The 25,497-nt window shown below is 37.9% G+C and overlaps 1 protein-coding gene across 1 annotated transcript in view; it reads right to left on the bottom strand.

The window, feature by feature from the left end:
• The window catches only part of MACROD2 (mono-ADP ribosylhydrolase 2), a 1,879,699-nt gene that overhangs the window by 107,255 nt on the left and 1,746,947 nt on the right, over positions 1 to 25,497 (bottom strand). The window contains exon 13 of the mRNA XM_045574651.1: positions 22,095 to 22,163. Coding sequence (XP_045430607.1) covers positions 22,095 to 22,163 — 69 coding nt within the window. The remainder of the gene's footprint in view (positions 1 to 22,094; positions 22,164 to 25,497) is intronic.

Genomic DNA, 25,497 nt, shown 5'->3' with positions numbered 1-25,497 from the left:
TGCAGTTAGATAGGGCCATATGACTGGGTTCTGGCCCATGGAAAGTGAGAAGTAGTGATGTGTGCCAATTTGGGGTTTGGCCATAAAAACCTCCTCTGCAACCCTTTCTCCTATTTGCCCACTGGATGTCAAGACTCAGGACAATTTTGGAGACCATAGTTTGAAACTCACAAGCATCTATTATCTTGAGTCCCCAAATGATGACAAGGAATATGATCTCTCACTGTGAATTATATTGTGTAAGAAAATAATTTGTGTAAGTTTGATGTTTGTGTTATAGCAGCTAGCAGTACCTAATGTATACTGCATCTCAAAGAAGTCATTGAAAAAATGAAATGAGATGATTTCTGGAGACTATTAATTATTGTTAAAGGGTCATTATTATTCAATAGAACTATAGAATCTATGTACAAAGCTCTCAGTACACATATGTTATTACTCCTGAAAGGATTTTCAAAATAAAGAAGAAATTAGCAAAGACAACATGAGGGAAAAGATACTGAGGGAGAAGAATATAATAATTATATTAAAAATTTCACCCTTTTTTTTTGTCTCCTGAAACCCTAGCAAAGTACTTGTGGGGACAATAGTCAAACCTAGTTTCCTATGGGTTGATAGTCTTTGCTCAGGGAAACATTATTTTTTATTACTTTCCTCCCATAAATTCTATTTTATAGTTTGATAAGAAGATGGCATTTTTGGAATAAGAATTTTACATAAAAACCCAGGGCATATGGTCATCATGTGGACCAAAAGTGAATTCCAGGCTTTTTATACTTGATAAAAAAGGGAGTTTGTTGAGTGGGAATTGTGGTTTAGTGAGGAGACCCACTTAGTAGAAGGAAGGGAAAGGCGTTGGTGGAGATAGAAGAATTGATGCTTGCAAATTTAGGAGACACTGACTCAGGTTATAAAATAGAAACAGAGCAGACTGGCCTCAGACACCATCCTGGACCCTACAGCCACTCCAGCAAAAGATCTACTACCTTATCTAGGACTGAAGCCTCTTGAGAGCCACTGAATGTGCACTCCTCCCATCAACCCACCACTTCAGCCACATGCCCCACATGTCCCACACCTGGGCCCACTGGTGAGTTTCAGAGAGTACAACCCACCCACCAAGCCCACAGCTTCAGCCATAGGTACTGCATGACCTGGCACCTGTACCCTTTGGTGATAGTGACTCTTGGAGTGAGTGCATGACCTTTCCATCAAGCTTGTGGCTTCAGCCACAGGCCCCACAACACCTGGATCCTATAACCTTCAGAGAGATTTAAAAAAAATGGGGAGACAAAGAAACAACCCTCAAAAGAAAGAAAAGGAGGAATCACCAGAAAAGGAATTAAATAAAAACAGAGGCATGAAATGTATCAGAAAAAGAATTCAGAGTAAGGGTCATATAGTTCCTAAACTGGCTGGATGAGAAAATCAACAATTTATATCAGAATCAAGAGGAAATCAATAATATTATAGCTACAACAAAAAACAGAAGTCAACAGTAGACTAGAAGTAGAGGACAGAGTTAGTGAGTTAGAAGACAGGATAGGAAAAAACACACCCAATCTGAACAGCAATTGGAGAAAACAATTAGAAGGTAGGAGGATAGCCTAACAGAGCTTTGGGCCAATATGAAATGAAGACACATCCATATAATAGGGGTGCAAGAAGGGGAAAAAAAAGAGAAAGGATTAGTAAACCTATTTGATGAAATAATGATAGAAAACTTCCCTAATTTGGGAAAGAAAAATGATACACAAGCAGAGAGAATGCCAAAGAAGATGAACCCAAAAAGACCCACACGAAAACACACTGTAATTACAATGGCAAGTGTTAACAACAAAGAGAGAATCTTAAAGGATACAAGAGAGAGACAGAGAGTTACCCTCAAGGGACCTCACATTATATTATTAAATGAATTCTCAACAGAAAAACACCAGGCCAGAAAGGAATAGAATGAAGTATACAAAATGATGCAAAGCTAGGGACTGAATCCAAAAATCCTCTATCCAGCAAGGCTATCATTCAAAATTGAAGGGGAAATCAGGAGCTTTGCAGACAAAGATAAAAATAAAAATAAGGCTAAGAGAGTTTATCACTACCAAGTCAGCAATGCGAGAAATGCTAAAGGGACTGTTGTAAAAAAGAAGAAATAGAAAGGGAAGAAGGAACACAGGCATAAAGAACAAAAATGGTGACAAACAAGTACCTATCAATAATAACCTTAAGTCTAAATGAACTAAATGCTCCAATCAAAAGACATGGAGTGGCTGAATAAGAAAACATAACCCATGTATATGCTCTCTACAAAAGATCCACCTCTGAATAAGGGACTCACAGAGACTAAAAGTGAGGGATGGAAAAATATTTTCAGGCAAATGGAAATTTAAAAAAAAAAGAAAAAGATTAGTAGCAATACTTATATCTGACAAAATAGACCTCAAAGTGAAGGCCAAAACAAAAGATAAGAAAGGCCATTTCATAATACTAAGGGCATCAATGCAACAAGAGGATATAACTCTGGTAAGCATATCTGCACCCAATGCAGGTGGACTCAAATAAATAAATAAAAATTCTGGAAGATATCAAGGGAGAGATCAAAAGCAACACAATCATAATTGGGAAATTTAATACCCCATTGACATCATTGGATAAATCCTCTAGACAAAAAATCAACAAAGAAACAGCAATCTTATATGACTCACTAGATCAGATGGACTTAATTGACATCTTCAGGACATTTTATTTCAAAGCTACAGAATATATATTATTCTCAAGTGCACATGGGACATTTTCAAAGATAGAGCACATATTGGTTCTCAAGGAAAAGTCTCTTAGATTCAAGAATATTGAAATCATATCAAGCATCTTCTCAGATCACAATAGCATAATATTAGAAATCAACTACAATAAAAAGAATCAAACACTTGGAGGCTAAGTAGCATGTTATTAAATGATTGGGTTACCAAAGAGATCAAAGTAGAAATAAAAAATACCCTAGAAACAAATGGCAATGAAATAACAACAATAAAAAATTTATGGGACACAGTGAAAGCAGTCCTGGGAGGGAAGTTCTTAGCATTACAGGCCTGCTTCAAAAAAAATAAGTAAAATTGGTAATATATTATCTAACACTACAACTTAAAGAAGTAGAAAGAGAGCAACAAGAAAAATCTGGAGTGAGCAGAAGGAAGGAACTAATAAAGATCAGAGTGGAAATAAATGACATAGAGACAAATAAAAAAATACAAAAGTTCAATAAATTCAAGAGCTGGTTTTCTGGAAGGATAAATAAGATTGATGAACCTCTAGCCAGGCTCACCAAGAAGCAAAGAGCAAGGACCTAGATAAATAAAATCAGAAATGAAACAGATGAACTAACAATAGACCCCACAGACATTAGAAGGATTATAAAAAAATAAAAATAACTGCTATGAACACCTATATTTCAACAAACTGGTCAATCTAGAAGAAATGGCATATCCTTAGAAAAATATGACCTTCCAAAACTCAATTAGGAAAAATAAAAAAATTTGAATAAGCTGATAACTATGGAAGAAATTGAAGAAGTAATAAAAAAAAATTTCCAGCAAACAAAGGCCTTAGGCCAGATGGCTTCACAGGGGAGTTTGACCAAACATTTAAAGAACTAAAACCTACTGTCATCAGACTATTTCAAAAAATTCAAGAGGAAGATACACTTCCAAGCTCTTTCTATACAGCCAGCATCACCCTAATACCAAAACCACATAAGACACAACAAAGAAAGAGAATTACAGGCCAATATCTCTGATGAAAATATATGCTAAAATCCTCAACAAAATTCTAACAAATCAGATCCAGTATTAGATTAGGAAGATCATACACCATGACCAAGAGAAATTTATTCCAGGGGTGCAAGGCTGTTACAATATCTGCAAATCAATAAATGTGATACATCACATAAACAAATTGAGAGACATACTCATATCAATTGATGCAGAAAAAGCATTTAGCAAAATCTAACATCCTTTCTTGATAAAAACTCTTAGAAAAGTGAGAATAGAGGGATCATACTTCAATATAACAAAAGCCTTATATGACAAACCTACAGCCAACATCCTACTCAATGGGCAAATACTAAAACCATTTCCCCTAAGAACAGGAATAAGACAAGAATGACCACTTTCACCATTCCTATTCTACATAGTGCTGGAAGTGCTAGCCATAGAGATCAGACAAGAAAAAAGAAAGGACATTCAAATTGTAAAGAAGTAAAACTGTCATTCTCAGATGACATGATACTGTACATAGAAAACCCAAAAGCCTCCTTTAAAAACTATTAGATTTAATAAATGAATTTGTCAATGTGGCTGGATACAAAATTAACACCCAGAAATCCATAACTTTTTTAATACACCAATAATGAACTCACAGAAAGAGAAACTAATAAACAAAAAAATAATACCATTTACCATTTTAACAAATAAACTTAACTAAGGTGATAAAAGAAAACCTGTACTTAGAAAACTAAAGGACACTGAACAAACAAATAGAGGAAGACATAAACAAATGGGCGAATATACCATGTTCATGGATTGCTAGAATCAACATCATTCAAATGTCCATACTTCCCAAAGTAATATATAGATTCAAAGCAATCCCCATTAAAATATACATTCAATATTGATATTACAGATCTAGAACAAACTCTCCAAAAATTCATATGGGATAAAAAATACACCCTTAATAGCCATAGCAATCCTGAGAAAAAAAGAACAAAGTTGGAGGGATCACAATACCAGATATCAAGCTATATTACAAAGCCACCTTTCTCAAAACTGCCAGATACTGGCACAAGAATGGACATATAGACTAACAAGACTAAACAGAGAACCCAGAAATCAATTCAACACATTATGCTTAATTAATATTTGACAAAGGAGGCAAGAGCATACAATGGAGTCAAGACAGTTTCTTCGCCGAAACCGGTTTGGCTCAGTGGTAGAGCGTTGGTCTGCGGACTGAAAGATCCCAGGTTCGATTCCGGTCAAGGGCATGTACATTGGTTGCGGGCACATCCCTGGTCGGGGGTGTGCAAGAGGCAGCTGGTTGATGACTCTCTCTCATTGACGTTTCTAGCTCTCTATCTCTCTCCCTTCCTCTCTGTAAAAAAAATCAATAAAATATATTTTAAAAAAAAGAGACAGTCTCTTCAATAAATGGTGTTGGGAAAATTGGACAGATACCTGCAAAAGAATGAAACTAAACCAACAACTTATACCATATATGAAAATAGACTCAAAATGGATAAAGGACTTAAACATAGGATCAAAAATTATAAAAATCTTAGAAGAATCCATAGGTAGCATAATATAAGACATATGTAGTAGCAATATCTTTACTGATACAGCTTCTATGAAACTGAGAAAATAAACAAATGGGACTACATCAAAATAAAAAGCTTCTGCAGAGACAAATAAATCATCGACAAAATAACAAGAAAGCCCACTGCATGGATGAATATATTTGCCAATGTTATATCTGATAAGGGTCTAATATCCAAAATTTATAGGGAGCTAATACATCTTAACAAAAGGAAGATAAACAATCCAATAAAAAAATGGGCAAAGAACCTAAATAAACACTTTTTGAAAGAGGGCATACAGAGGGCCAAGAGACATGAAAACACTAATGACCCAGTGCATGGAATTTATGCACTTGGGGCAGGGTTGCCTCAGCCCAGCCTGCACCCTCTCCAATCAGGAACCCCTTGAGGAATGTCCGACTGCTAGTTTAGTCCTGATCCCTGTGGCTCCTAACTGCTCACCTGTTTACCTGTCTGCCTAATCACTCCTAACTGCCTCTGCTTGCCTGCCTGATCGCCCCTAACTGCCCTCCCCTGCAGGCCTGATCTTGCCCCCAATTGCTCTCCTCTGCTGACCTGTTTTCGCCCCAAACTGCCTCTGTCTTCCTGATCTCACCCCTAAATGCCCTCCCCTGCCATTCTGGTTTCCCTCAACTGCCCTCCCTTGCAGGCCTGGTCTTGCCCCCAACTGTCTTCCTCTGCAAGTCAATTTGGTTCTGATTAGTTTCTATGCCAGTTAGTGTCAAAAGCTCTACCTCCAGACAGCCATTGGCTCCTGACAGTTGACACACATTCGGTTCTGATTGGTCAGTTTCTATGCCAGCCAGTGTCTCTGGGCCTATAAACGGGGCCTGATCAGAAAGGCAGGGCTAATCAGCAGCCCCAGTGAAGGCTTAGAGAGAAATGGAGATGAGGCTGCTGGGAGAGAAAGAGAGAGGCAAGTCCTGATCCAAAGCTGCCACAAAGGCAATGGATCAGTCCCTGCTTCTCTCTTCAGGACTATCTCTGCCCCTGATTTGCAGCCCCCCCCAGCAGTCAATTATGGGGCACCATGCCTGCAGTGGAAGCAGTCAGCACTGGGTGGCTACTGCAACACAGCATTGACTGCAGGACTGACTTCTCGTTTATGAAACCTTGGTTGTTAGCAGACATTGCGACCTAGGGTTTTTATATATTAGGATGCTCAAAGTCACTAATCACCTGAGAGATGGAAATCAAAATGACAATGAAGTACCATCTCATACCCTTCAGAATGGCTATCATAAATCAAGAAATGACAAGTGTGGTGAGGATGTGGAGAAAAAGGAACCCTCATGCACTGCTGGTGGGATTGCAGACTGGTACAGCCACTGTGGAAAACAGTACAGAATTTCCTCAAAAAATTAAAAATGGAACTCCCATTTGACCCAGTAATCCTATTTACAAACACCAATCAGAAAGGATATATGCATTCCTATGTTCATATCAGCACCATTTACAATAGCTAAGATTTGGAAACAGCCTAAGTGCTCATCAAAAGATGAGTGGATTAGAAAACTGTAGTACATCTGCACAAAAAAATAGTATGCCGCTGTAAAAAAGAATGAACTCTTATCATTCACAATAGCATGGATGGACATGTAGAGCATTATGCTTATGCAAAATAGGCTAATTGGAGAAAGATAACACACATGATCTTACTCATTGGAATATAATGAACAACATAAACTGATGAACAAAAACAGATCCAGAGACAGAAAACATTGAATAGACCATCAAACCTTAGAGGGAAGGCAAGGGAAAGTGTGGGGGTGGGGGTGTAAGAGATCAACCAAAGAACTTGTATGCATGCATATAAACGTAACCAATGGACACAGACACTAGGGGGCTGAGGGCATGTGCTAGGGACTGGGGGTAGCCTGAGAGAGGTCAATGGGAGAACAAGAAGACATATGTAATAGTTTAAACAATAAATAATTAAAAATTAAAAAACGAATAAAATAGAAACAGTCTGATGAGTTCTCTTAGCTTAACCTTGGAGGAAGCACTGGGCAGGCATTGTTAAGGCTTTGACCATCGATATAGAGTGTTGTCAAGATGTAGAATATGATCATTAAGAAGGGTTCATTTGAGGTACACCTGGTTATTGTGGTAAACATCAGCCTTAGGTAATAATTAATTAGATGAAGATCCAAGTTCTCTAGTATAGACTGATCTACAATAGCACTTCTGGTTAGAAGGAACTCCATAATGCAGAAAGCTTCTATTTGCAGGATGGAAAAAGATAGTTGTTTTATTTTCCTGAACCTGAAAAGGCAGACTCAGAACAACCCAGTGCCTGGTGCTTGTAGTTGTTAAAAGGCCTTCATTCCATATCCTATCCAAAAGAATAAAAGAACATAGTATAAAGCTTTGATGTCAATAAATCACACTATTATAATACAAAATAAGCAATGGTAAAATTACTTTTAAAAACAGGGTCTGGGTTTCTTAAATTTATGATGGTACAATGTTATTGAGAAAACATTCTAAGTTTCAGGAAAGGATGTAGTCTATCATTCTCTGAAGGAGTAGTTGACAGCAATGTTTGTCTCAGTAAATGGTTAGGATCGAGATTGAGTGAACATTCTGCTTCCAAATGTGGTTGGCTTAGATAACATTGATGGATAGTTTAGGTAAACTGAAGCAGTTTAATATCATTTGAAATATGTTTTTTGAAAGTCCTAAATCTTTATGATGTATCAGAGAAACATCATAAATTATAGCTCAAACGGAGATAAATGTTGTTTTGTACAGATTTGTACAGATTTGTGTGTGATCTCAGAACTGTGTGTGTGTCTATGTGTGTGTGCACATGCATGTGTGTTTTTGTGTATGCATACAAATATATGTGACTGTTACTCTCCCTCTTCCTGAGGAAAATAACATGTTTGCCTTTCCACTTCAATTTGACACATCTGCTGCAAACTATCAGGGCCAATTGCTAAATGAAATGGGAAGACATATTTCCATTAAATGTCATCTATGCTTACTAGGAAACCTTGTCTTTGTACTTGATTTAAAAGTGTTCCAGTTTTTACCCCAAGCTAGCAAATTATTCCTTTCTTTTTGTTAAGGAATGCAGCAGCCGCGAGACATTCTCTGTCTCTTTGTCTCAAAAAATATAACTCTCTGGGACTAGTGATGGGAGCAATAGATAATAGCAAACATCATTAAGCATGAGGAAGGACAACACATTTCAACTCACGAAAATCTATTGTCAAAAACTATGATAGACTACATCCTTTTCTGAAATTTAAGGGAATGTTTCCTCAATAACATTGTACCATCATAAATTTAAGAAACCAAGGCCTTGCTTTTAAAAGTAATTTTACCATTTCTTATTTTGTAATAAATAGTGTGATTTATGGACATCAAAGCTTTATACTGTTCTTTTATTCTTTTGGATAGGATGTGGAATTTTTTCCCCTAAGCTATATTTTGTTAGATAAAAGGAAATGTAACAAAAAATTAAAAATTCTATTTAGTCAATTTATTTTAGAAATGTCTTATGCTTCTATCTCCTCTGAGCTTCTCAATACAAGTTAGCATGTTAAAGGCTCTGAGAAGTCCTGTACTGTAGAAACTGCTTAACTTTGTCAAACATTGTGGTTTCTAATTTTTTTTTTTTTTTACTCCTGAGCTCTTTTTATAAGGAGCATTTATTAACACCCTGAGGGGTTCTATAGAATTTAAACCTGCTAATATCTGAAAAAGAACCTCACTATGTTGCTTATGAATTGGAAGTTAATTCTTTTACACTGCCTTTCTTGAGTGTCATTGCCTTCTCCAAATATGATCATGTGCTATTCCACATGAACTGCTGTCACCATCTCTGTTTTTTAGTGAAGTCATATCTTATATAAAAGCAAAGATACATATCTTCAAAATGAACTCTGAGAATCTTTTAAAACACCTTTAAAATACATTATTCTGTTTTTAATTCAAATATTAATGTATATTTGACTCCAATAAATTATTAAAGTTTGAGAATCACTGGTTTAATCTAAAAGATATTTCACAGAAAAATATGCAGCACTATGTTAACAAACATTCTGGGGCCTGTCCATATTGACTAGGAAACACCATGTGTGGGAATATTCTAAAGAGTAATTCCAAAAATTATTTTATGCTAATAAATAATAAAATTAGAAAATGCCAGAAAAAATACCTTAAGGGTGAAAGTTCAACAGAGATTTTCAAATATGAGTGAGATATAATTTTGATTTATAGACAGAAAGGACTTCATCCATTTTCAGTAAAGTCAGTACACATCTTGGTTTCCCTAGTCTCCATTTGGTCTACTGTTGCAGATTAATTATAAATTATTCCCTCATCATTCTCAAAAAGTTTAGTCATTTTGAGTATGTGGTTATTCTTATTAGGCCATGCTGACAAAAGCATCTTAAAGTATGGATATAGAAGCCTTCCATTTAAGGTATTTTCTATCTATCTATCTATCTATCTATCTATCTATCTATCTATCTATCTAAAGGCTAACATGCTAAGTGTCTAACCATCTGACAGGTCACTATGATGCACATTGACTACCAGCAGCTAGATGATCAACACAAGAGCTATTGTGATGTGCACAGAAAAATGGCACTGGGGACCTGGCACCCACAAAGCAAAACTCAGTCCCCCCAAGTTGGACACAGGTCCTACCACTACCCACCAAATTGCAGCCAACACTGCAGAAACCCCACGGCACAAAATGTGGCCCATAGCCCAGCCCTAAAACAGTGGCTTTGGGTGCCAGGTAAAGACATCATGTAGCAAAGCCCAGCATCCTCTCCCTAACAATGACTACCTCCTTGAAGTTTCTTCAGCCCAGGAACACGACTTGCTTTATAGCAAGGTGCAAACATTTCACACTTTAACCAAATGTCTGTGAATCATTTTCATGTGCCTCGTCATACTTGATCCTCACAGAAACCCTGGAATAGGTAGATAGGAGACTTTTCATTAGCCAGTAAATGGAGATTTAGAAAGCTTAGAAACTTCATCAGACTAAACAGAAGAAATGGTGGGCCTTGAAAATGACTTCAGGTTTTCTCACTACGAAGAATATAGTCAAACACTGCTGCAGTTAAATATTTTATCCTTTGTTCTCCCTGCATGATCTATAATAATAATCTGCTTCATGTTGATATTTACTGCTGTGTTGCTGACAATTACCCAAAAGAGAAGATAGGATACTTCACTGGACTGGAGAAAGTTTAGCTAAATCAGAAAGCAGGTCTAGTTAAGCAAGTTTATTGTATATCTATAAAAGGCTAAGTTGACTTGTGCATAAGTGATACATATAAAGCTCTCACTGGTGCCAATCACATGCATGTGTTTCAATCTGTCATTGTTGATTGAAGTGTTTCTATTTGCTTATTTCTAAATATTCAACTGTATATGCCACAATGGTATACAAGTTGAAGTTCCCTTTAATGGGCAGGTACTGGGTGCCATCTGTTGCTAAATATTTGAACATCACTTATGATTGACCCTCTCCAACTTTAATGCATGTCAACAAATTCAGTGATTTGGTGATGATTCGATGAGATATGGGAGTCCTATCTGGAGTAGTTAGGATTGTAAAACCAGCACATAAATTTTATAATAACAGTAATGTAAAAGAAAAATGGTTATTTTGGGAAGTTAATTCTTTTACATTGCCTTTCTTGAAAGATTACTATGCTTGAAAGATTACTATGCTTGAGAAGCTATTCTAAACACTTTAAATATGTTTATTCTTTTAATTTTCACAACTCCATTATATAAATACTATTTTCCCCATTTTACCGGAGTAAGGTAAGGCACAAACTAAGAAAGTTACCAAAGATTCATAGCAGTGGTGATGTAAATCCAAAATAAATTGAGGCTCTTATAAGCTGCAAGACTTGTCCCAAAGAACTAAAAAAGTATTGCCAGTGAATCTGAAAATAGATCACAGAGATGTTCACATTTATACCCATCTGGATCTAAATCCATTTCCAAAGTTGTGTGTTAGGCAAAGTAGCTGCAAACCTTCCAAGTAATTTTTATATCCTAGTTGGGTTAACTTTGTTCCTAAGCATCACCCACCTGATCTTTAGAAATAGTCCCAACAGATCATATATAATATATGAAATGATTGTTACCAATATTTTACTATAGACACACTTAAATGGCACGGAAAAACTATCTTATATAAATAAAAGGCTAATATGCAATAGACCAAACAGTGGAACAACCCAACAACCAAACAACCAGCTGCCATGAAGTACGCTGACCACCAGGGGGCATGCACAAACATGGCAGGCATCGGTGGTAGCAGGATGGTGGAGCAGGTAAGGGGTGCCGCCAGATCAAGGTGGGCTGCTGTTCCATGTTATTGGGGCAAGCCTCTAGTGGTTACTGAAAATTATTTGCTCCTGCACACCACTGTCCCACCCAGCACTCGAACCCACAGCCAGTGCTGGCCTCATTCGCACCTGCAGTTGGTTCTAGAGCCACGACTTGCACCTGCTGCCAGCACCTGGCACCAGTCCTGATCACTCAGTACTGTCAGCAGGGGCAAGTGGGGGCTGCTGCCCTGCTTGCCTCTCAGGAGCAGGGAGAGGTGGAGAAGCCCTCAGGGTTGATCGGTGCCAGCAGCACCTGCTTGCACCTGCTGATAGCACTGAGCAATCAGGACCAGTGCCAGATGCCAGCAACGGGTGTGAGAGGTAGCTCCATCACTGGCTGTGGGTGCAAGCAGGGCCAGCGCTAGCAGTAGGTGCTAGTGGGGCAGGCGCCATCAGTGCTTGGGAGCAGTGGCAGTGGAAGCGAGGCTGCTGGCAGATATTGCTACATGATATTTGGAAAAAAATTCACTCCTGAAACAGGCAAATTCTATAAAGGAATTTCCTTCATTGGAAGCCTTAAAGATAGTAATAAATATATTGGAAAAGTGTCCATGATATTAAAATTATAAGTAGCCTAAAAAGTAGTTTTGTTTCATTTGAATATTTTTCTTCCTTCCTTCCTTCCTTCCTTCCTTCCTTCCTTCCTTCCTTCCTTCCTGCCTGCCTGCCTTCCTGCCTTCCTGCCTTCCTGCCTTCCTGCCTTCCTGCCTTCCTGCCTTCCTGCCTTCCTGCCATTTTTTTGAGCAAATTTTGTTTTCTCAGCCCATTTGAAGCTGAAATGGGCAGAGAAAACAAAATAGTGGTCCATTTCCTACAATAGCTTCTATATCCAATACTGAGGACCTACTATGTACAAGTAACTGGGTAGGGCTTTATGTAGAACATGAAAATGAGTGATACTTATACGTAATCTTAAGATATGTACATTCTAATGAGGTAAATATGACATGTATATAACTACTATTTATACAATGCACAAGATAATTTTTGAAGTTTTACCAAAATATTTTTAAAAAGCAGATCAGATAGTTCATTATTGTATGGGATAAAATATGATGAAAGCGGGAAATTCAAGAGACTTGAAAGTATGCACATTTCCCTCCTCCCAACATTTCTCACATAATTCCTGTCATTAAAATGTTTGCTGAGATAATTTGTGATGAAGAGAGGGAAAAAGGGCATGATGGAGAAGGGTCATTGTGAGGGTAGAATACTAGAAATGAATCTTTGGATCCCAGAGAAAATTGATGTGACAGAGGGATGGCAGGATGTTGTAGGCCAATTGTTGTAGGTCTTTAGGAAATGACAAGTTGGGCTACTGAGCCAGATATGTGCTGGGCTTTAAGGAGGCATGGAACCAGACTATAGTAACTTAAATAGTCTATTTGCATGTGCAAAGGTTTTATTTTATTTTATTTTTCTAGTGGTGTGTATGGTTGAGGGTTTCTGTACATCCATTTCATTGTAGGATCCAGTAGTTAGGGTCCAGATTATGATGTGGACAAAGTGGTTCCCCTGTCTGTTGTCTCAGTCTCAACCTACTCACCTAGCTTCCCCATGCTGCCTTTTATCTACTCTATACCTCCTGCATCCTACCCTCTCAGGCAAGAAATGTCCCCTACTCTGAAAGAATGATGTGGGAAGCAGCAAGGGGGTTGGGGTGGAAAAAGCACAGGCAGGCATGCTTTCCAAATTCTGGTTTTATCTTACCAGTTACTCAGCTTCAGTTACCTGCAAAATTTGGATAATGATCCTGACCTTTTACAAACATTGAGATGATACTTTACATCCATCGAACTGTCAAAATTTAGAAAGAACAAAAATAATGTTTGCTGATGGAAATACAAATTATTATGGCCTTTTAAGAAAGCAATTTGGCAATATCTATTAAAAACACATACCCCTCAAAGCCTTTCCACTCCTGGAATCTTTCCCATGCATATAAGAGCGCTGCTTATAAGGATATATGGGTAAGAAACAGCTGTTGCAGCCTTATTTGTGTGACAATAAAGTGGAGAAAGTTCTTGCTCATCATAGGAGAATGGTTGAATTAACTGCAGTGTATCACACTATGGAATATTATGAGAACTTTAAAATGGATGAATTGGATCTACACAAAATGACTCAGAGAGATATCCATAAAGTTTTGTGGTCTGTAACAAAAGATACAGAAAAGTGTGTATAATATGATATAATATCTAAAAAATAAACATATATTTAATAATGGCTGAAAATTTTGAGCCTCCTATTGTCTTAAAATGTTTAAATGAATTGATTTGTTATCTTGTGATGGAGTTGCTATTATCCTTCCTATTTTATGGATGAGGAAGCTGAGGTGCACAGAGACTAAGCAATTTTTTCAATGTCACAGAGGTCAGGGTAGGGCTGGAATCTGGACTCCGGAAGTTGAAATCAAAGATTAGACTCTTGGTCACAGAGTATATGATCAATTTATACAAAATTTTGTTTGTGTCCATATACTCACAAAGTGATGCATGAAGGGATGGTCCTAAAATGTAAATGGTAGTTATCTTGGGGTGCTGTGATTGCTATTCCTTATATTCTCTTCCATTATGAGTTTTCTACAATTAACATATATTATGTAAGGAATCAAAAAGGAATGAACTCTATTCATTGTAGAAAAACAAAAAATTGTATGCATTTCTGTTTATTAGAATTTTCTTACAGAAATGATCATGAACATTTACAAAATTAAAAAGATATTCCTGACCAGTATAAAATTTAAAACTAAAACTAAAGAAAGGACTCAATAAGGGTAAGTAAATTATGAAGGGTCATGAGGGTCGCTCACAATAAAGTAATGTTAGACTGAAAATATATGAAAAAATTCATAATATATTGTTATATTTATAAGACAGTTTCAAATGGTTTGCATTGCAGAGTACCCTTAAAAATCCATATATGTATGTGGTAACCCAGAAAAAGACAGGAAGTTTATATACTAGCATAAATCAACAAAAAATTAAGAATTCATCCTGAGGTACTTGAATATAGTTATACACGAAGATTTATGTAAAATCCTTGCACTACATGTCCCTGTTATTTAGAATAGAGAGAAAATTGTAAATAACTAAATACTTTAACATTAGGACACTGGCTATGAAAACAGTGGAACAACCATATGATGAAATACTATGCCTCCAATAAAAAATCATGCCTTTGAGGAATATTTCAAGATATGGGAAAATGTTCCTGGTATATTGTTAACTAGTAAAACAGAATGATTTGTTTTTAACAATTTAATCCTTAAAGAGAAAATGATTATAGGCTTTTACCTGTTACTCTTTTCTAAATTTATAATTATTTTACAATAAATATGTATTATAAACAAAAAAAATATTATATTAAAACGGAATAAAATACAATCGTTAATGAAGATTATGTAAGCTTGTAAGTAACAGCTGTGGAGTCACCCTTATGAAGTGGTTCTTGTGTCCCACCCGCACACTGTCTCTCTCTCCCTCCTGAGTCTCCGGTTACCCTTTATGAAATGAAAAATACATTGTAGCTAAATGTAAAGCATTGAGTGTAGGAGACACTCTATATATCTTGGTTCTTTTCCCTTCACTGAACTGCCAGGGGGCAGCAGCTTCCACTCCATACTTCTGACTCATTGATCAGCTGCCTCCTGCACACCCCATACTAGGGATCAAGCCCACAATGCTGGCATGTGTCCTGACCAGGAATTGAATGTGACCTCCTGGTTCATAGGTCAATGCTCAGCCACTGAGCCACTACAGTTAGGCCACATTTCAGACTCTTTAAAATCTCAAAGTCTCAGGGGTTACAGGACACCCAGCCACTCCATCAGTGCAGCTGGAGGACAGAGACAGCTTTGTCTCACTTTTATGGGTAGAGGGGAGGATGCTTAATAGAGGGGACACTAACAACAGGAAGAAAAATCAGCCCAAAGCAGCCTGAGGGAAATTTTGTGGGTGGGCCAATGCTTTGTTTCTCTTCCAAGATTAATCAAGGGATAGAGATAGCATTCACAGCCATCTGGAGCCCACCACACTGGCCAAGGCTTACAGCGATATATGGTTGGGAATATTTATGCTCATCTCTCACACACTCTCCAATCTACTTCCTCAGACATAGCCTCAGCCTTTCTCTTTTGTTGTCTTTGGCAAGGCTGACTTTGCTCTCTTTCTCCCTGTTCTACAGAAAATTTGACCACTAGCAGGTCTTAAACTTAGATTAAGGGTTAAGAAATCCTTTGCCGGGTGACATATGACTTTATAAATACCAAAAATCATTGGCATGGCTTACACAAAGCTCGAATCTCAGCTGTGCATGCACCTGAATATTAATTATTAACTAGAGGCCTGGTGCATGACATTCGTTTATTGGCAGTGGTGGGGGGGGGGGGGAGAAGGGGTGCCTAAGGGAGCTCTCAGGGAGCGGGCCTCAGCCTGCAGGCAGACATCCCTTGAGGGGTCCCTAGTGCTGCCTTGGAGGCAGGAGAGGCTTCCACCACTGCAGCTGTGCTTGCCAGCCATGAGCCTGGCTTCTGGCTGAGCAGCACTCACCCTGTGGGAGCTCACTGACTACCAGGGGGCAGCTCCTGCATTGAGCATCTGCTCCCTGGTAGTCAGTGTGCATCAGGGCAACCAGTCATTCCGCCATTCAGTCTATTTGCATATTAATTAGCCTTTTATTATATGGAATGAGCATATGATTTGGTCTGGTTGAGCTTCAAATTCAAATTGGGTAGTAAAATACTAAGACAAGAGAATCAAAATGTGTTTAAATAGCTGTCCTCCCCACCCAAGGTGCCTGGGCCTTGGCTGAGAGTGAGTATGAACTATTATTATGAATGTTGAGACAAGTATAATGAAGAGTTTTCCTTGAATTAAAAAGATTGACTATATTTTAAATAATAATAACTAAATAGTAGTTTCAACCAGAGTATTGATCTTCCTAATATTAATTTTATTCCTATATATATACTCCTCTTTTTGTGATTACATCTATATTTGATAACTTAAATAGCCTTAACATTTATACTCTTGGATCTCTCTCCTTTTTTTAAAAAAGATTTAAAGTGCAAACAGCCATTAAATAAAAAATTAGAGTATGTTTTCACCAGTAGAGGACGAAATCTCTCAATAAATAAGTGAAAGCAGTATTTTACAAATAACCTTAGAATTTTTATTAACCTACAGATAATTTCTTAAGCCAGCTTTACCTTGGAATTCATTTCAATTAAGTCCTGACTGCCACATCCTGGACAGGCACCCCTGTGTGATTAGCTTACTCATCAGTATTCCTCCTCCTCACATCTCATCCTCTCAATTCAACTCCTGCCCATATGAGGGCTGTAATGATCATTGGAAACAGGTGTCTTCAGTCTGCAGGTCACTATCTAGCTATTGAGGCATAAGTCAATCATTGGTACCTGCTTCTGTCAGCAGCTTGCACTGTTAGCAATTATGTGGGGTACATGGATGATATGCATCCATTCTAAGTACCTAATGGGAAATATGTCCAAAACATTTAAACAAACTCACTATGATAATAGATACCTCCAAAGACACTTCCTCTTGAAATTATTCAACTTTCACATACCAATTTTAATTAAAAAAAAAATCTTAGCTCCCAAACCAAGGCACATGAGCCAGCCCATGTTTTGTTTGCTTGTTTTAAGCCTTGCACTCCATTCTCTTTTGAAGACGCTAGTAACCTGCAGAATCCAAAGTTATGAAAAATGCAAAGCCAGATAAACCATCAAGCAAAGCTGGAAATTACTGATGAGTCTTGAAGAAGAAGAGAGAGAGAGAGAGAGAGAGAGAGAGAGAGAGAGAGAGACAGACACACGGGCAGTTCATTAGATTGTTTGTTCCCAAACCAGGAAGAAGATGCTGGGTCAGGATCTGAGTCTGGAAGCAAAGGCAAGAGAGCAAACCCTCCTTCAGGCTGCTTGGTCAGCAAACATGTTCTGCCTTTTAAATGGGAGAGTTTAATATGCATTTTATAAGCAATCTAATAACTGCAGAGCTCATAAATAGCCCAATTGGCACCAAGGAGATATACTTCTGCATGAAACTAATAATGTTGAATATTTGAAATGAATCCCCAACCCTATTAACTTCAATTTGACCTCAATCTTGGGAGATTTCAATGGCAAATTCATTTCTTTTTTTCATTCTAAGCTATATAACTACCAGTCAAGATAGCAGTCCTAAGCTTTAAACTAATAATCAATTAAAAATAGTGGTATAATGTCCATATAGAAGGCTAAGAGACACATAAAAAAAGCTCAAAGTCACTGATCATCAAAGATATGCAAATTAAAACAACAATGACATAGTTCTTCACTACTGTCAGAAGGGCTATCATCAAGAAACCAACAAATGACAAATGCTGGTGAGGATGTGGAGAAAAGAGAACCCTAGTACACTACTGCTGGGAATGGTGCAGCCACTATAGAAAACAGTATGAAGTTTCCTTAAAAAAATAAAATAAAATAAAAATAAAAAAGGAACTACCATTTGGTCCAGTGATCCTACTTCTAGGAATACAGTGGTGCCTCACACAACGAACTTAATTCGTTCCAGGAGCAAGTTTGTTATGCGAAAAGTTCGTTATGTGAAACGCATTTTCCCATAACAATACATGTTTAAAAAAATAATTCGTTCTGTAGCATAAAATATGCTAAGATGACATAAAAAAAGATAAATTTTTTGTTATTATTTTTATTTAGATACATCTAAAAACATAATTTTTTTTAAAAAAACACATTTTTTTAATTTTAAGACAGACTAAGTAGAGTCTACCGAATCTTGCACATCTTCATCCATTTTCTGCTTTTTGGCCGATGGTTTCATGAAAAACCTGTCCAAAGTCGTTTGTTTTTCTCTTTTCTCCAACATCTGCCGGAAATAACGGACAAGAGTATCGGAGTAAAGATCGTTGATCCTGTTTGCTTCAGCTGAATCCGGATAGTGGGCATTGGTAAACTGAACTGCTTTCCATTTGACCAGGATGTTCTTGATGTCAGCAGTTGGGATTGGTTGATTGTTTGATTGTTGCTCCTCGTTATCAGATGATGCTTCTCTTTGAGCATTGTCCTGTTTCATTTCAACAGAAATCACCTTCCTGCTTTTTTTAGAAGCCACGATATAAAAAAAATATTGAGTTTAACTTAAAAGGACGACTGCCGTGATACGTGCGTGATTTAATTCGTAATGAAGAACGATTGCCGCGATACGTGCTTAAGTTAAGCACAGTGACTAACGACTGCCTGCAGTGCCTGCGCGGAAGGATGCAATACATCGGCAGCGATCGTGGAAGCTCGGACGAAGCAGTCGTGGAAGCTCGGGCAAAGCGGTCGTGGAAGTTCGTGCGACTTCGTTGTGTGAAACGAAGTTCGTTGTATGAATCATGAAATGAAGTTCGTTGTGTGCAGCGTTCGCTGTGCGAGGCGTTCTTTATGCGAGGCACCACTGTATATCCTAAGAAACTTGACACACCATCAGAATATATGCTCCCTTATGTTCATAGCAGCACAATTTACAATAGCTAAGATCTGAAAACAGCCCAAATGCCCTTCAATAGACAAGTGGATGAAAAAATTGTGGTACATTTCTAACATGGGGTACTATGCAGCAGTAAAAAAGAAGGATCTCTTACCCTTTGAGACATCATGGAGGAACCTAGAGAGTATTATGCTAAGCAAAATAAGTCAGTCAGCGAAAGATAAGTATCATATGATCTCACTCATATGAGAATCTAGTAAACATATGGAATCTAATGGACAAAATAAACTGTTGAACAAAATAGATTCAGAGATATAGAAGCATGGAATAGACATGAATCTCAGAGGGAAGGCAGGGGTGGTGGGGTTGGGAGAGATTCACTGGGAAATTTACTTGCATATATGCATAGCCCATGGACATAGACAATAGTGTGGTGAAGACCTTGGAAGGGTGGGTGCAAGGTGGAGGGGGTCAATAGAAAAAAAATTAGGGACATCTCTAATACTTTCAACAATAAAGATAAATTAAAAACAAAAACAATGGTACATGCCATTTCAAAAATGAGAAGGCAAAGATTATATCCTGCCGAAGCTGGTTTGGCTCAGTGGTAGAGCATCGGTCACGGACTGAAGGGTCCCGGGTTTGATTCCGGTCAAGAGCATGTACCTTGGTTGCAGGCACATCCCCGGTAGGGGGTGTGCAAGAGGCAACTGGTTGATGTTTCTCATCAACGTTTCTAGCTCTCTATCTCCCTTCCTCTCTGTAAAAATGCAATAAAATATATTTAAAAAAAAGATTATATCCTATATGCTCTATTTGTAGTGGTTTACATGCTAATGGGGATTTTAAAACACTTTCCCCTAGATTGAGAGGTAATGCATATTAAAAATGTATTTTAGTAAAATCTTTAAAATGTCACATTTAGTCATTATTAGGGAACTGCATTTTTAATATATGGCAGAACTCTTTGGAAGTTACCACCATTACAGGTTTCATGTAGAAAAAAAATCCTAAAAGCATTCTGAGAAATTGATCCTGGAATTAATGGTGTGGTATCCTAAAAGCATCAAGAAACATCACAAGCCTTGTGTTTCTATAAAGGTGTTATATCTCCAACCCAAACAACTCAACAGGAAAACACCTCAGCTTGAAGAACTTAAATTAGGTTCTCTTTCTTGTTTCCTAAACTCTGCCATTCAACTTCATGAGATTTACAGAAAGAATTCTTTCACAGCTACATGATTGGACTGTCCAAAATCATTTACTTAGGAGGAACATCACTTTCTGTCTTTTCACTCTGACTTGGTCAGGTTTATCTCTTTCTCTAAAATGACCTTGAGTTTCTTATCGGAACCTATCTGAATATCTGACATTATTTGTATTTTTAGATATAGCAAATAATCAGGGATAAATATATCAGATAAAACCAGGAATGTCAGGACACATATCTGGGTACGTGAAGGGAGTTGCTAAGGGATTCATTTAAAAAGTGGCAGTGAACAAGATGAGGACCAGTGAAATAATAGTGTATAGGATGCTGTTGGGCCACCCAGATCTCCCTTCAAGAATGAGGAACTTATTTTCCCAGCTTCAGGCAGCCCTCACCCATCCCAAACCCCCTCAGTACACAGGAAACCTCATTGAGAAAAGCTCATTTACCAGGCAACATGAAATGAGTGATGCCAATAGCCATGTATTAGACTTCCAGGACAACTTTAATTTTCTAAACACCAGTTCAAGGCATTTAGATACTATGCCAATATCAATTGTCAAGTATGGGTTTATTTTCATAATACTCCAAACTAAAGAAACACACTGAGCATATCTATCCAAAAATCTCAAGCAGATCACCAGCTGTCCATTTGTACAAATACAACAGGAGGATTTTTTTCAGTAGTTACCAGTGACAGATATAAAATAATACTACCTTTTTAAGGTGAAGGGATTAAGAACTGCAAACTGGTAGTTACAAAATAGTCACAGGGATATAAAATACAGCCTAAGGAATACAGTCCGTAATATTGTAATAACTGTAAGTGCCAGGTGGGTACTTAAAATATCAAGGGGAGCACTTTGTAGAGTACAGATGGTCTAGCCACTATACTCTACACCTAAAACTAACACAAAATACTGAATATAAACTGTAATTGAAAAATAAAATTTTAAAAATAGATACCAAAAATAAATAAAATAAAATAAAATAAAATAAAATAATGTTACCTTTTTGTGTAGGGACAATTAATTAGGAGGGAGATAAAATAACTAATATATATATATATATATATATATATATATATATATATGAAGATCTGAAGACAAAGAAGCATGAATGTCTCCACTATCCACTATTTCTCCCTCAAATTTTCTCTTATAATGAAAATCAAGATTTTTCTTCCTTTGGAGATATTTGGGTCAGCAACATTTCCTCATAATCACTGTCCATAGAATGAGGAATGATGCTCTTGCCAAAGATCTATTTCTAAGGATGCTTTTCAAACTTCTTCCTTCTTATGTCTGGATAATGAAGCTCTCTGGTAGGTGGTTCCCAAAAGCCACTCTTTTCACTTATTCCCGAAGTGTAGCCATAAACAGCAGAAATGCCTATTTCTGTTTAAACATCTTTAAACATAATTTCTCCAATCATTCTCTTGTTTCACCAAGTTACTTTTCAGAGGAACAAATGTAAATGCACATGTAAATTCTGATTGGAATAAAGCAGAGTGGGTGAGGTAATTTATTGAAACAGAGATGCTTCGAGAGAATTAGATAAGATTTTGCTAGCTGCATCATTTTTCTATATAAAACAAATGGCCTCCTAAGCAATTTTGATTTTTAGATGTAGTAGGAGCCTCTTACCTTCGTCTTTACAGACTTCAGCAGCCTCTTCTGCAGCAGGGCTGTGCACAGTAGCAGCACTGATGCCATCTACAAAGCAGACAAGAGAAACACCGGCTCAGAGTTAATGCTGCCAAGCAGAGCCTCCCTGCCAGCATGTCCCCCCAGCCCCCACTAGACCACAGGAATATGAAACTGTTTCATGCTCTCATATACAAACAGTCTTTGAAGGGGTTAGTGGTTTGTGATTCTCTTATAATTAATGAAACAGAAACCTTCAGTTAAGACAGAGCCCAGTGAACTTTTTTTTTTTTTTTTAAATGCTGTTTGTTGGTACTATTGTACTTCCTTCTTCCCCACCTTTAGCAGGATGGCACACCTTCTTAAAACAGATTGTGGAGGAAAGGATACTCTTGTGAGTTTCCACAAAGTGCTTTCATGTGTGTGTGTTTCAGAGTTGGTTTTCTTAGCACAGCACCTCTGCGCCGTGGTGCGAGGCTGTGAACCTGCAGGGAGCTCTTTGAAGGCTGGCAGCACAGACCCAGGAGAAGGGGATCCCTGGGAGGAAAGCACCATGAGCCACTGGGAGGTTTCACATCACCCAAGCGCAGAGTGGGGAGAAGGGACTTGGAGGCCCCTGCGTCCCTTAGAGCATCAATTAACCTCCTCAGAGTCTGTCTTCTCAGTACCCGGGCACCCCAGTGATTCCACTCACATTTGGCTTGCAGGGGAATAGATAATTATCTTACTAACATGAAACTGGTAAATGTAATACATGAAAGATTACCAAAAGCATTTGGAATGTTTAATGCTTGGCAACTGGAAAAGGAATAGTACCTATTATTTTCCTGCAATAACAGGGTCCTTAAACTAAAGTATTATACATACATGGCAACTAACGCACATTTAAAGACAAATCCCATACTTGCTAGCATATGTCCTGTGCATAATGGTTATGATTATTACTTTTAGGTCCTGTCTCTATTGGAACAAATAATAAAAATTTTAGTAGGGGTATAATTGGAAATAATGAATCATTTTCTTTTGTTAAATGACAATTTCCTATTTAACAAAGAAAGAATAAACTATTAACCTTGAGGTCACATCTTCCCATTTCTTTATTTCTCTTCTCAGCAAAACTCCCTAAAAGAGCTATCTGTAATATACTTCCTCGGGGCACAACCTCTCCACAACACACTTCAAGTGGCTTCCATACTGCCCCAGGAATTCTCTTACAAAAGGTGGCAATGACCACCTTTGCCAAATCCAATGGCTGTTCCCCTTATCTTGCTTGAATTTGATTTCTCAGTAACATTTCTTTTCTGTTCTTCCTAAAATACTCTCTCATGTGGCTGCTCCTTCTCCCCTGTTGCCACATATCTAGATGTAACAGTGTCCCAGGGCTCACTGATTTCTTTACTCATGTTCTTTCTAGTGAATTTTATTCAGTCTCATGCTGTTAAATATAATTTACATGCCAGTGACTCTCAAAACCATATTTCTGGTCTAGAGCTCTCTCTAGAAACCCAGACTTATATATCTGACTGGGTTCTTGACATTCCTTTGGGCTAAGAGTTCTCTCAATTTTACCATGGCCAAAACTGAGCAATTTAACTTTCTTAGCAAAAGCTGAGCCCTATGGCAATCCTCCACAGATTGTATAGGTAAGTGGTACCACCATCCCATAATTAACCAGTGTTAAAAACCTAGGACTATCCCAGCTGGCTTTGCTCAGTGGTTGAGCATTGACCTATAAACCAGGAGGCCACAGTTCCATTCCCTGTCAGGGCACATGCCTGGGTTATGGGCTCGATCCCCCTGTGGGGAATGCAGGAGGCAGCTGATCAATGATTTTCTCTCATAATGGATGTTTCTAACTCTCTCTCCCTTTCCCTTGCTCTCTGAAATCAATGAAAACATTAAAAACAACAACAAACTTAAGACTTATTCCTCTTTTCTCACTCCCCACCTCCAATCCATTAGCATTACCTGTTACCTTTGTCTCTAGAATGTAACACAAACCAGTCCATTTTTGTCTCCAGTTGTAGAAATCACCATCATTGCTTTCCTATGGTACATTCTAACTGTTCTCACTCTTCAAAAGTCCTGCTCTTTAGACCATTTAACCCATAGCCAAAGCAAGCTGATTACATACATATATGTATAACCATGGATACATACAATAGTGTGAAGGCTTGTAGGTGTGCAGGGTGGAGGAGGTCAGTGGGGGGGAAAAAAGAGGAACATTTGTTGTACTTTCAACAGTACTTTTAAAAATACAGTACTTTTCAAAGATAACCTTAAAAAAACAAATGAAAATAAAATAAAACATAGCTTATGTCTCTCCTCTTCTTAAAAACACCCACTGGCTTCTCTTTGCAGTTCTCATAAAATCACATCTCATTCAGTCAGAAGTAATCTGAACTACAACCTCTTACAAGACTTTACACTAGGGGTGTCGAACTCAATCAGAGAAGGGGCCAAAATCTAAAATCCAGCCTAAATCGCAGGCCAAATGGTTTACTGAACAGTCATAAACTGTCATTGTGATGGAAACGCAGTGGAGTGCAGTGATGACAGCGCATTTGCGGGCCACATTGCAAGGCCTGGCGGGACGGATTTGGCCCGCGGGCCTTGTGTTTGACACATGTGCTTTACACCATATTCCCATCCCATGCTCCAGCCATTCCACCTTCTTTCAGCAACGTGCCAACTCAAATGGGCCTAGAGGCATTTGCATTACCTGTTCCCATTTTAAAGGACTTCCATCATCTCATCACTTAGATCTAATTTTTTTCGATTTAATTTTAAAATGTATCTTTATTGTTGAAAGTATTACAGATGCCCCCTTTCCCACCCATTGGTCCACTTTTCCCCCTCCCACTCTCTCCCCAGGCCTTCACAGTGTTCCTTTTACATTTCCTCATTTCTCTGCAAAGCATCTGTCACTATCTGACACCTTTTTGTTATTATTTTTGGACCTCCCCATCAGAATATCAGCTTTAAGCTTTCAGGGATATTGTCTTTATAGTGTACTGCTGTGTCCCAGTGTCCAGACAGTGCCTGTAAATGACTGAGGAATATTATCTACCACTTTGATTTGGTCTGATTATGACAATAGTAAAAATGGATGGATTATGCTAGTTTAAGAACATGGGTTTTTTTTTTGATGTGGAAGAGGCCTGCAGAATTGTCTAATCAAAATCAAAGTTGGAAATTATATTGAATGAAATGCACGTGTTTGCATTTTGGAAGAATAAAAGTACATAGGTCAAAGGGCTTTAGTAACTAGAACCACATCTTCAGTTTCTCTGCACTTGGATTGGGAGACTGAAATGAGCAGAGTGGGCATAGCGGTGTGTGTTGGCACTGGCCAGGGTCGTCGATAAACCCTGCCCTGGGCCCCAGGCCAGCCCACCAACTC

Source organism: Pipistrellus kuhlii, unplaced genomic scaffold (assembly GCF_014108245.1).
Source record: "Pipistrellus kuhlii isolate mPipKuh1 unplaced genomic scaffold, mPipKuh1.p scaffold_m20_p_6, whole genome shotgun sequence".
In the NCBI taxonomy this organism is placed as follows: Eukaryota; Metazoa; Chordata; class Mammalia; order Chiroptera; family Vespertilionidae; genus Pipistrellus; species Pipistrellus kuhlii.
This window is presented reverse-complemented; position numbering and strand designations above follow the sequence as displayed.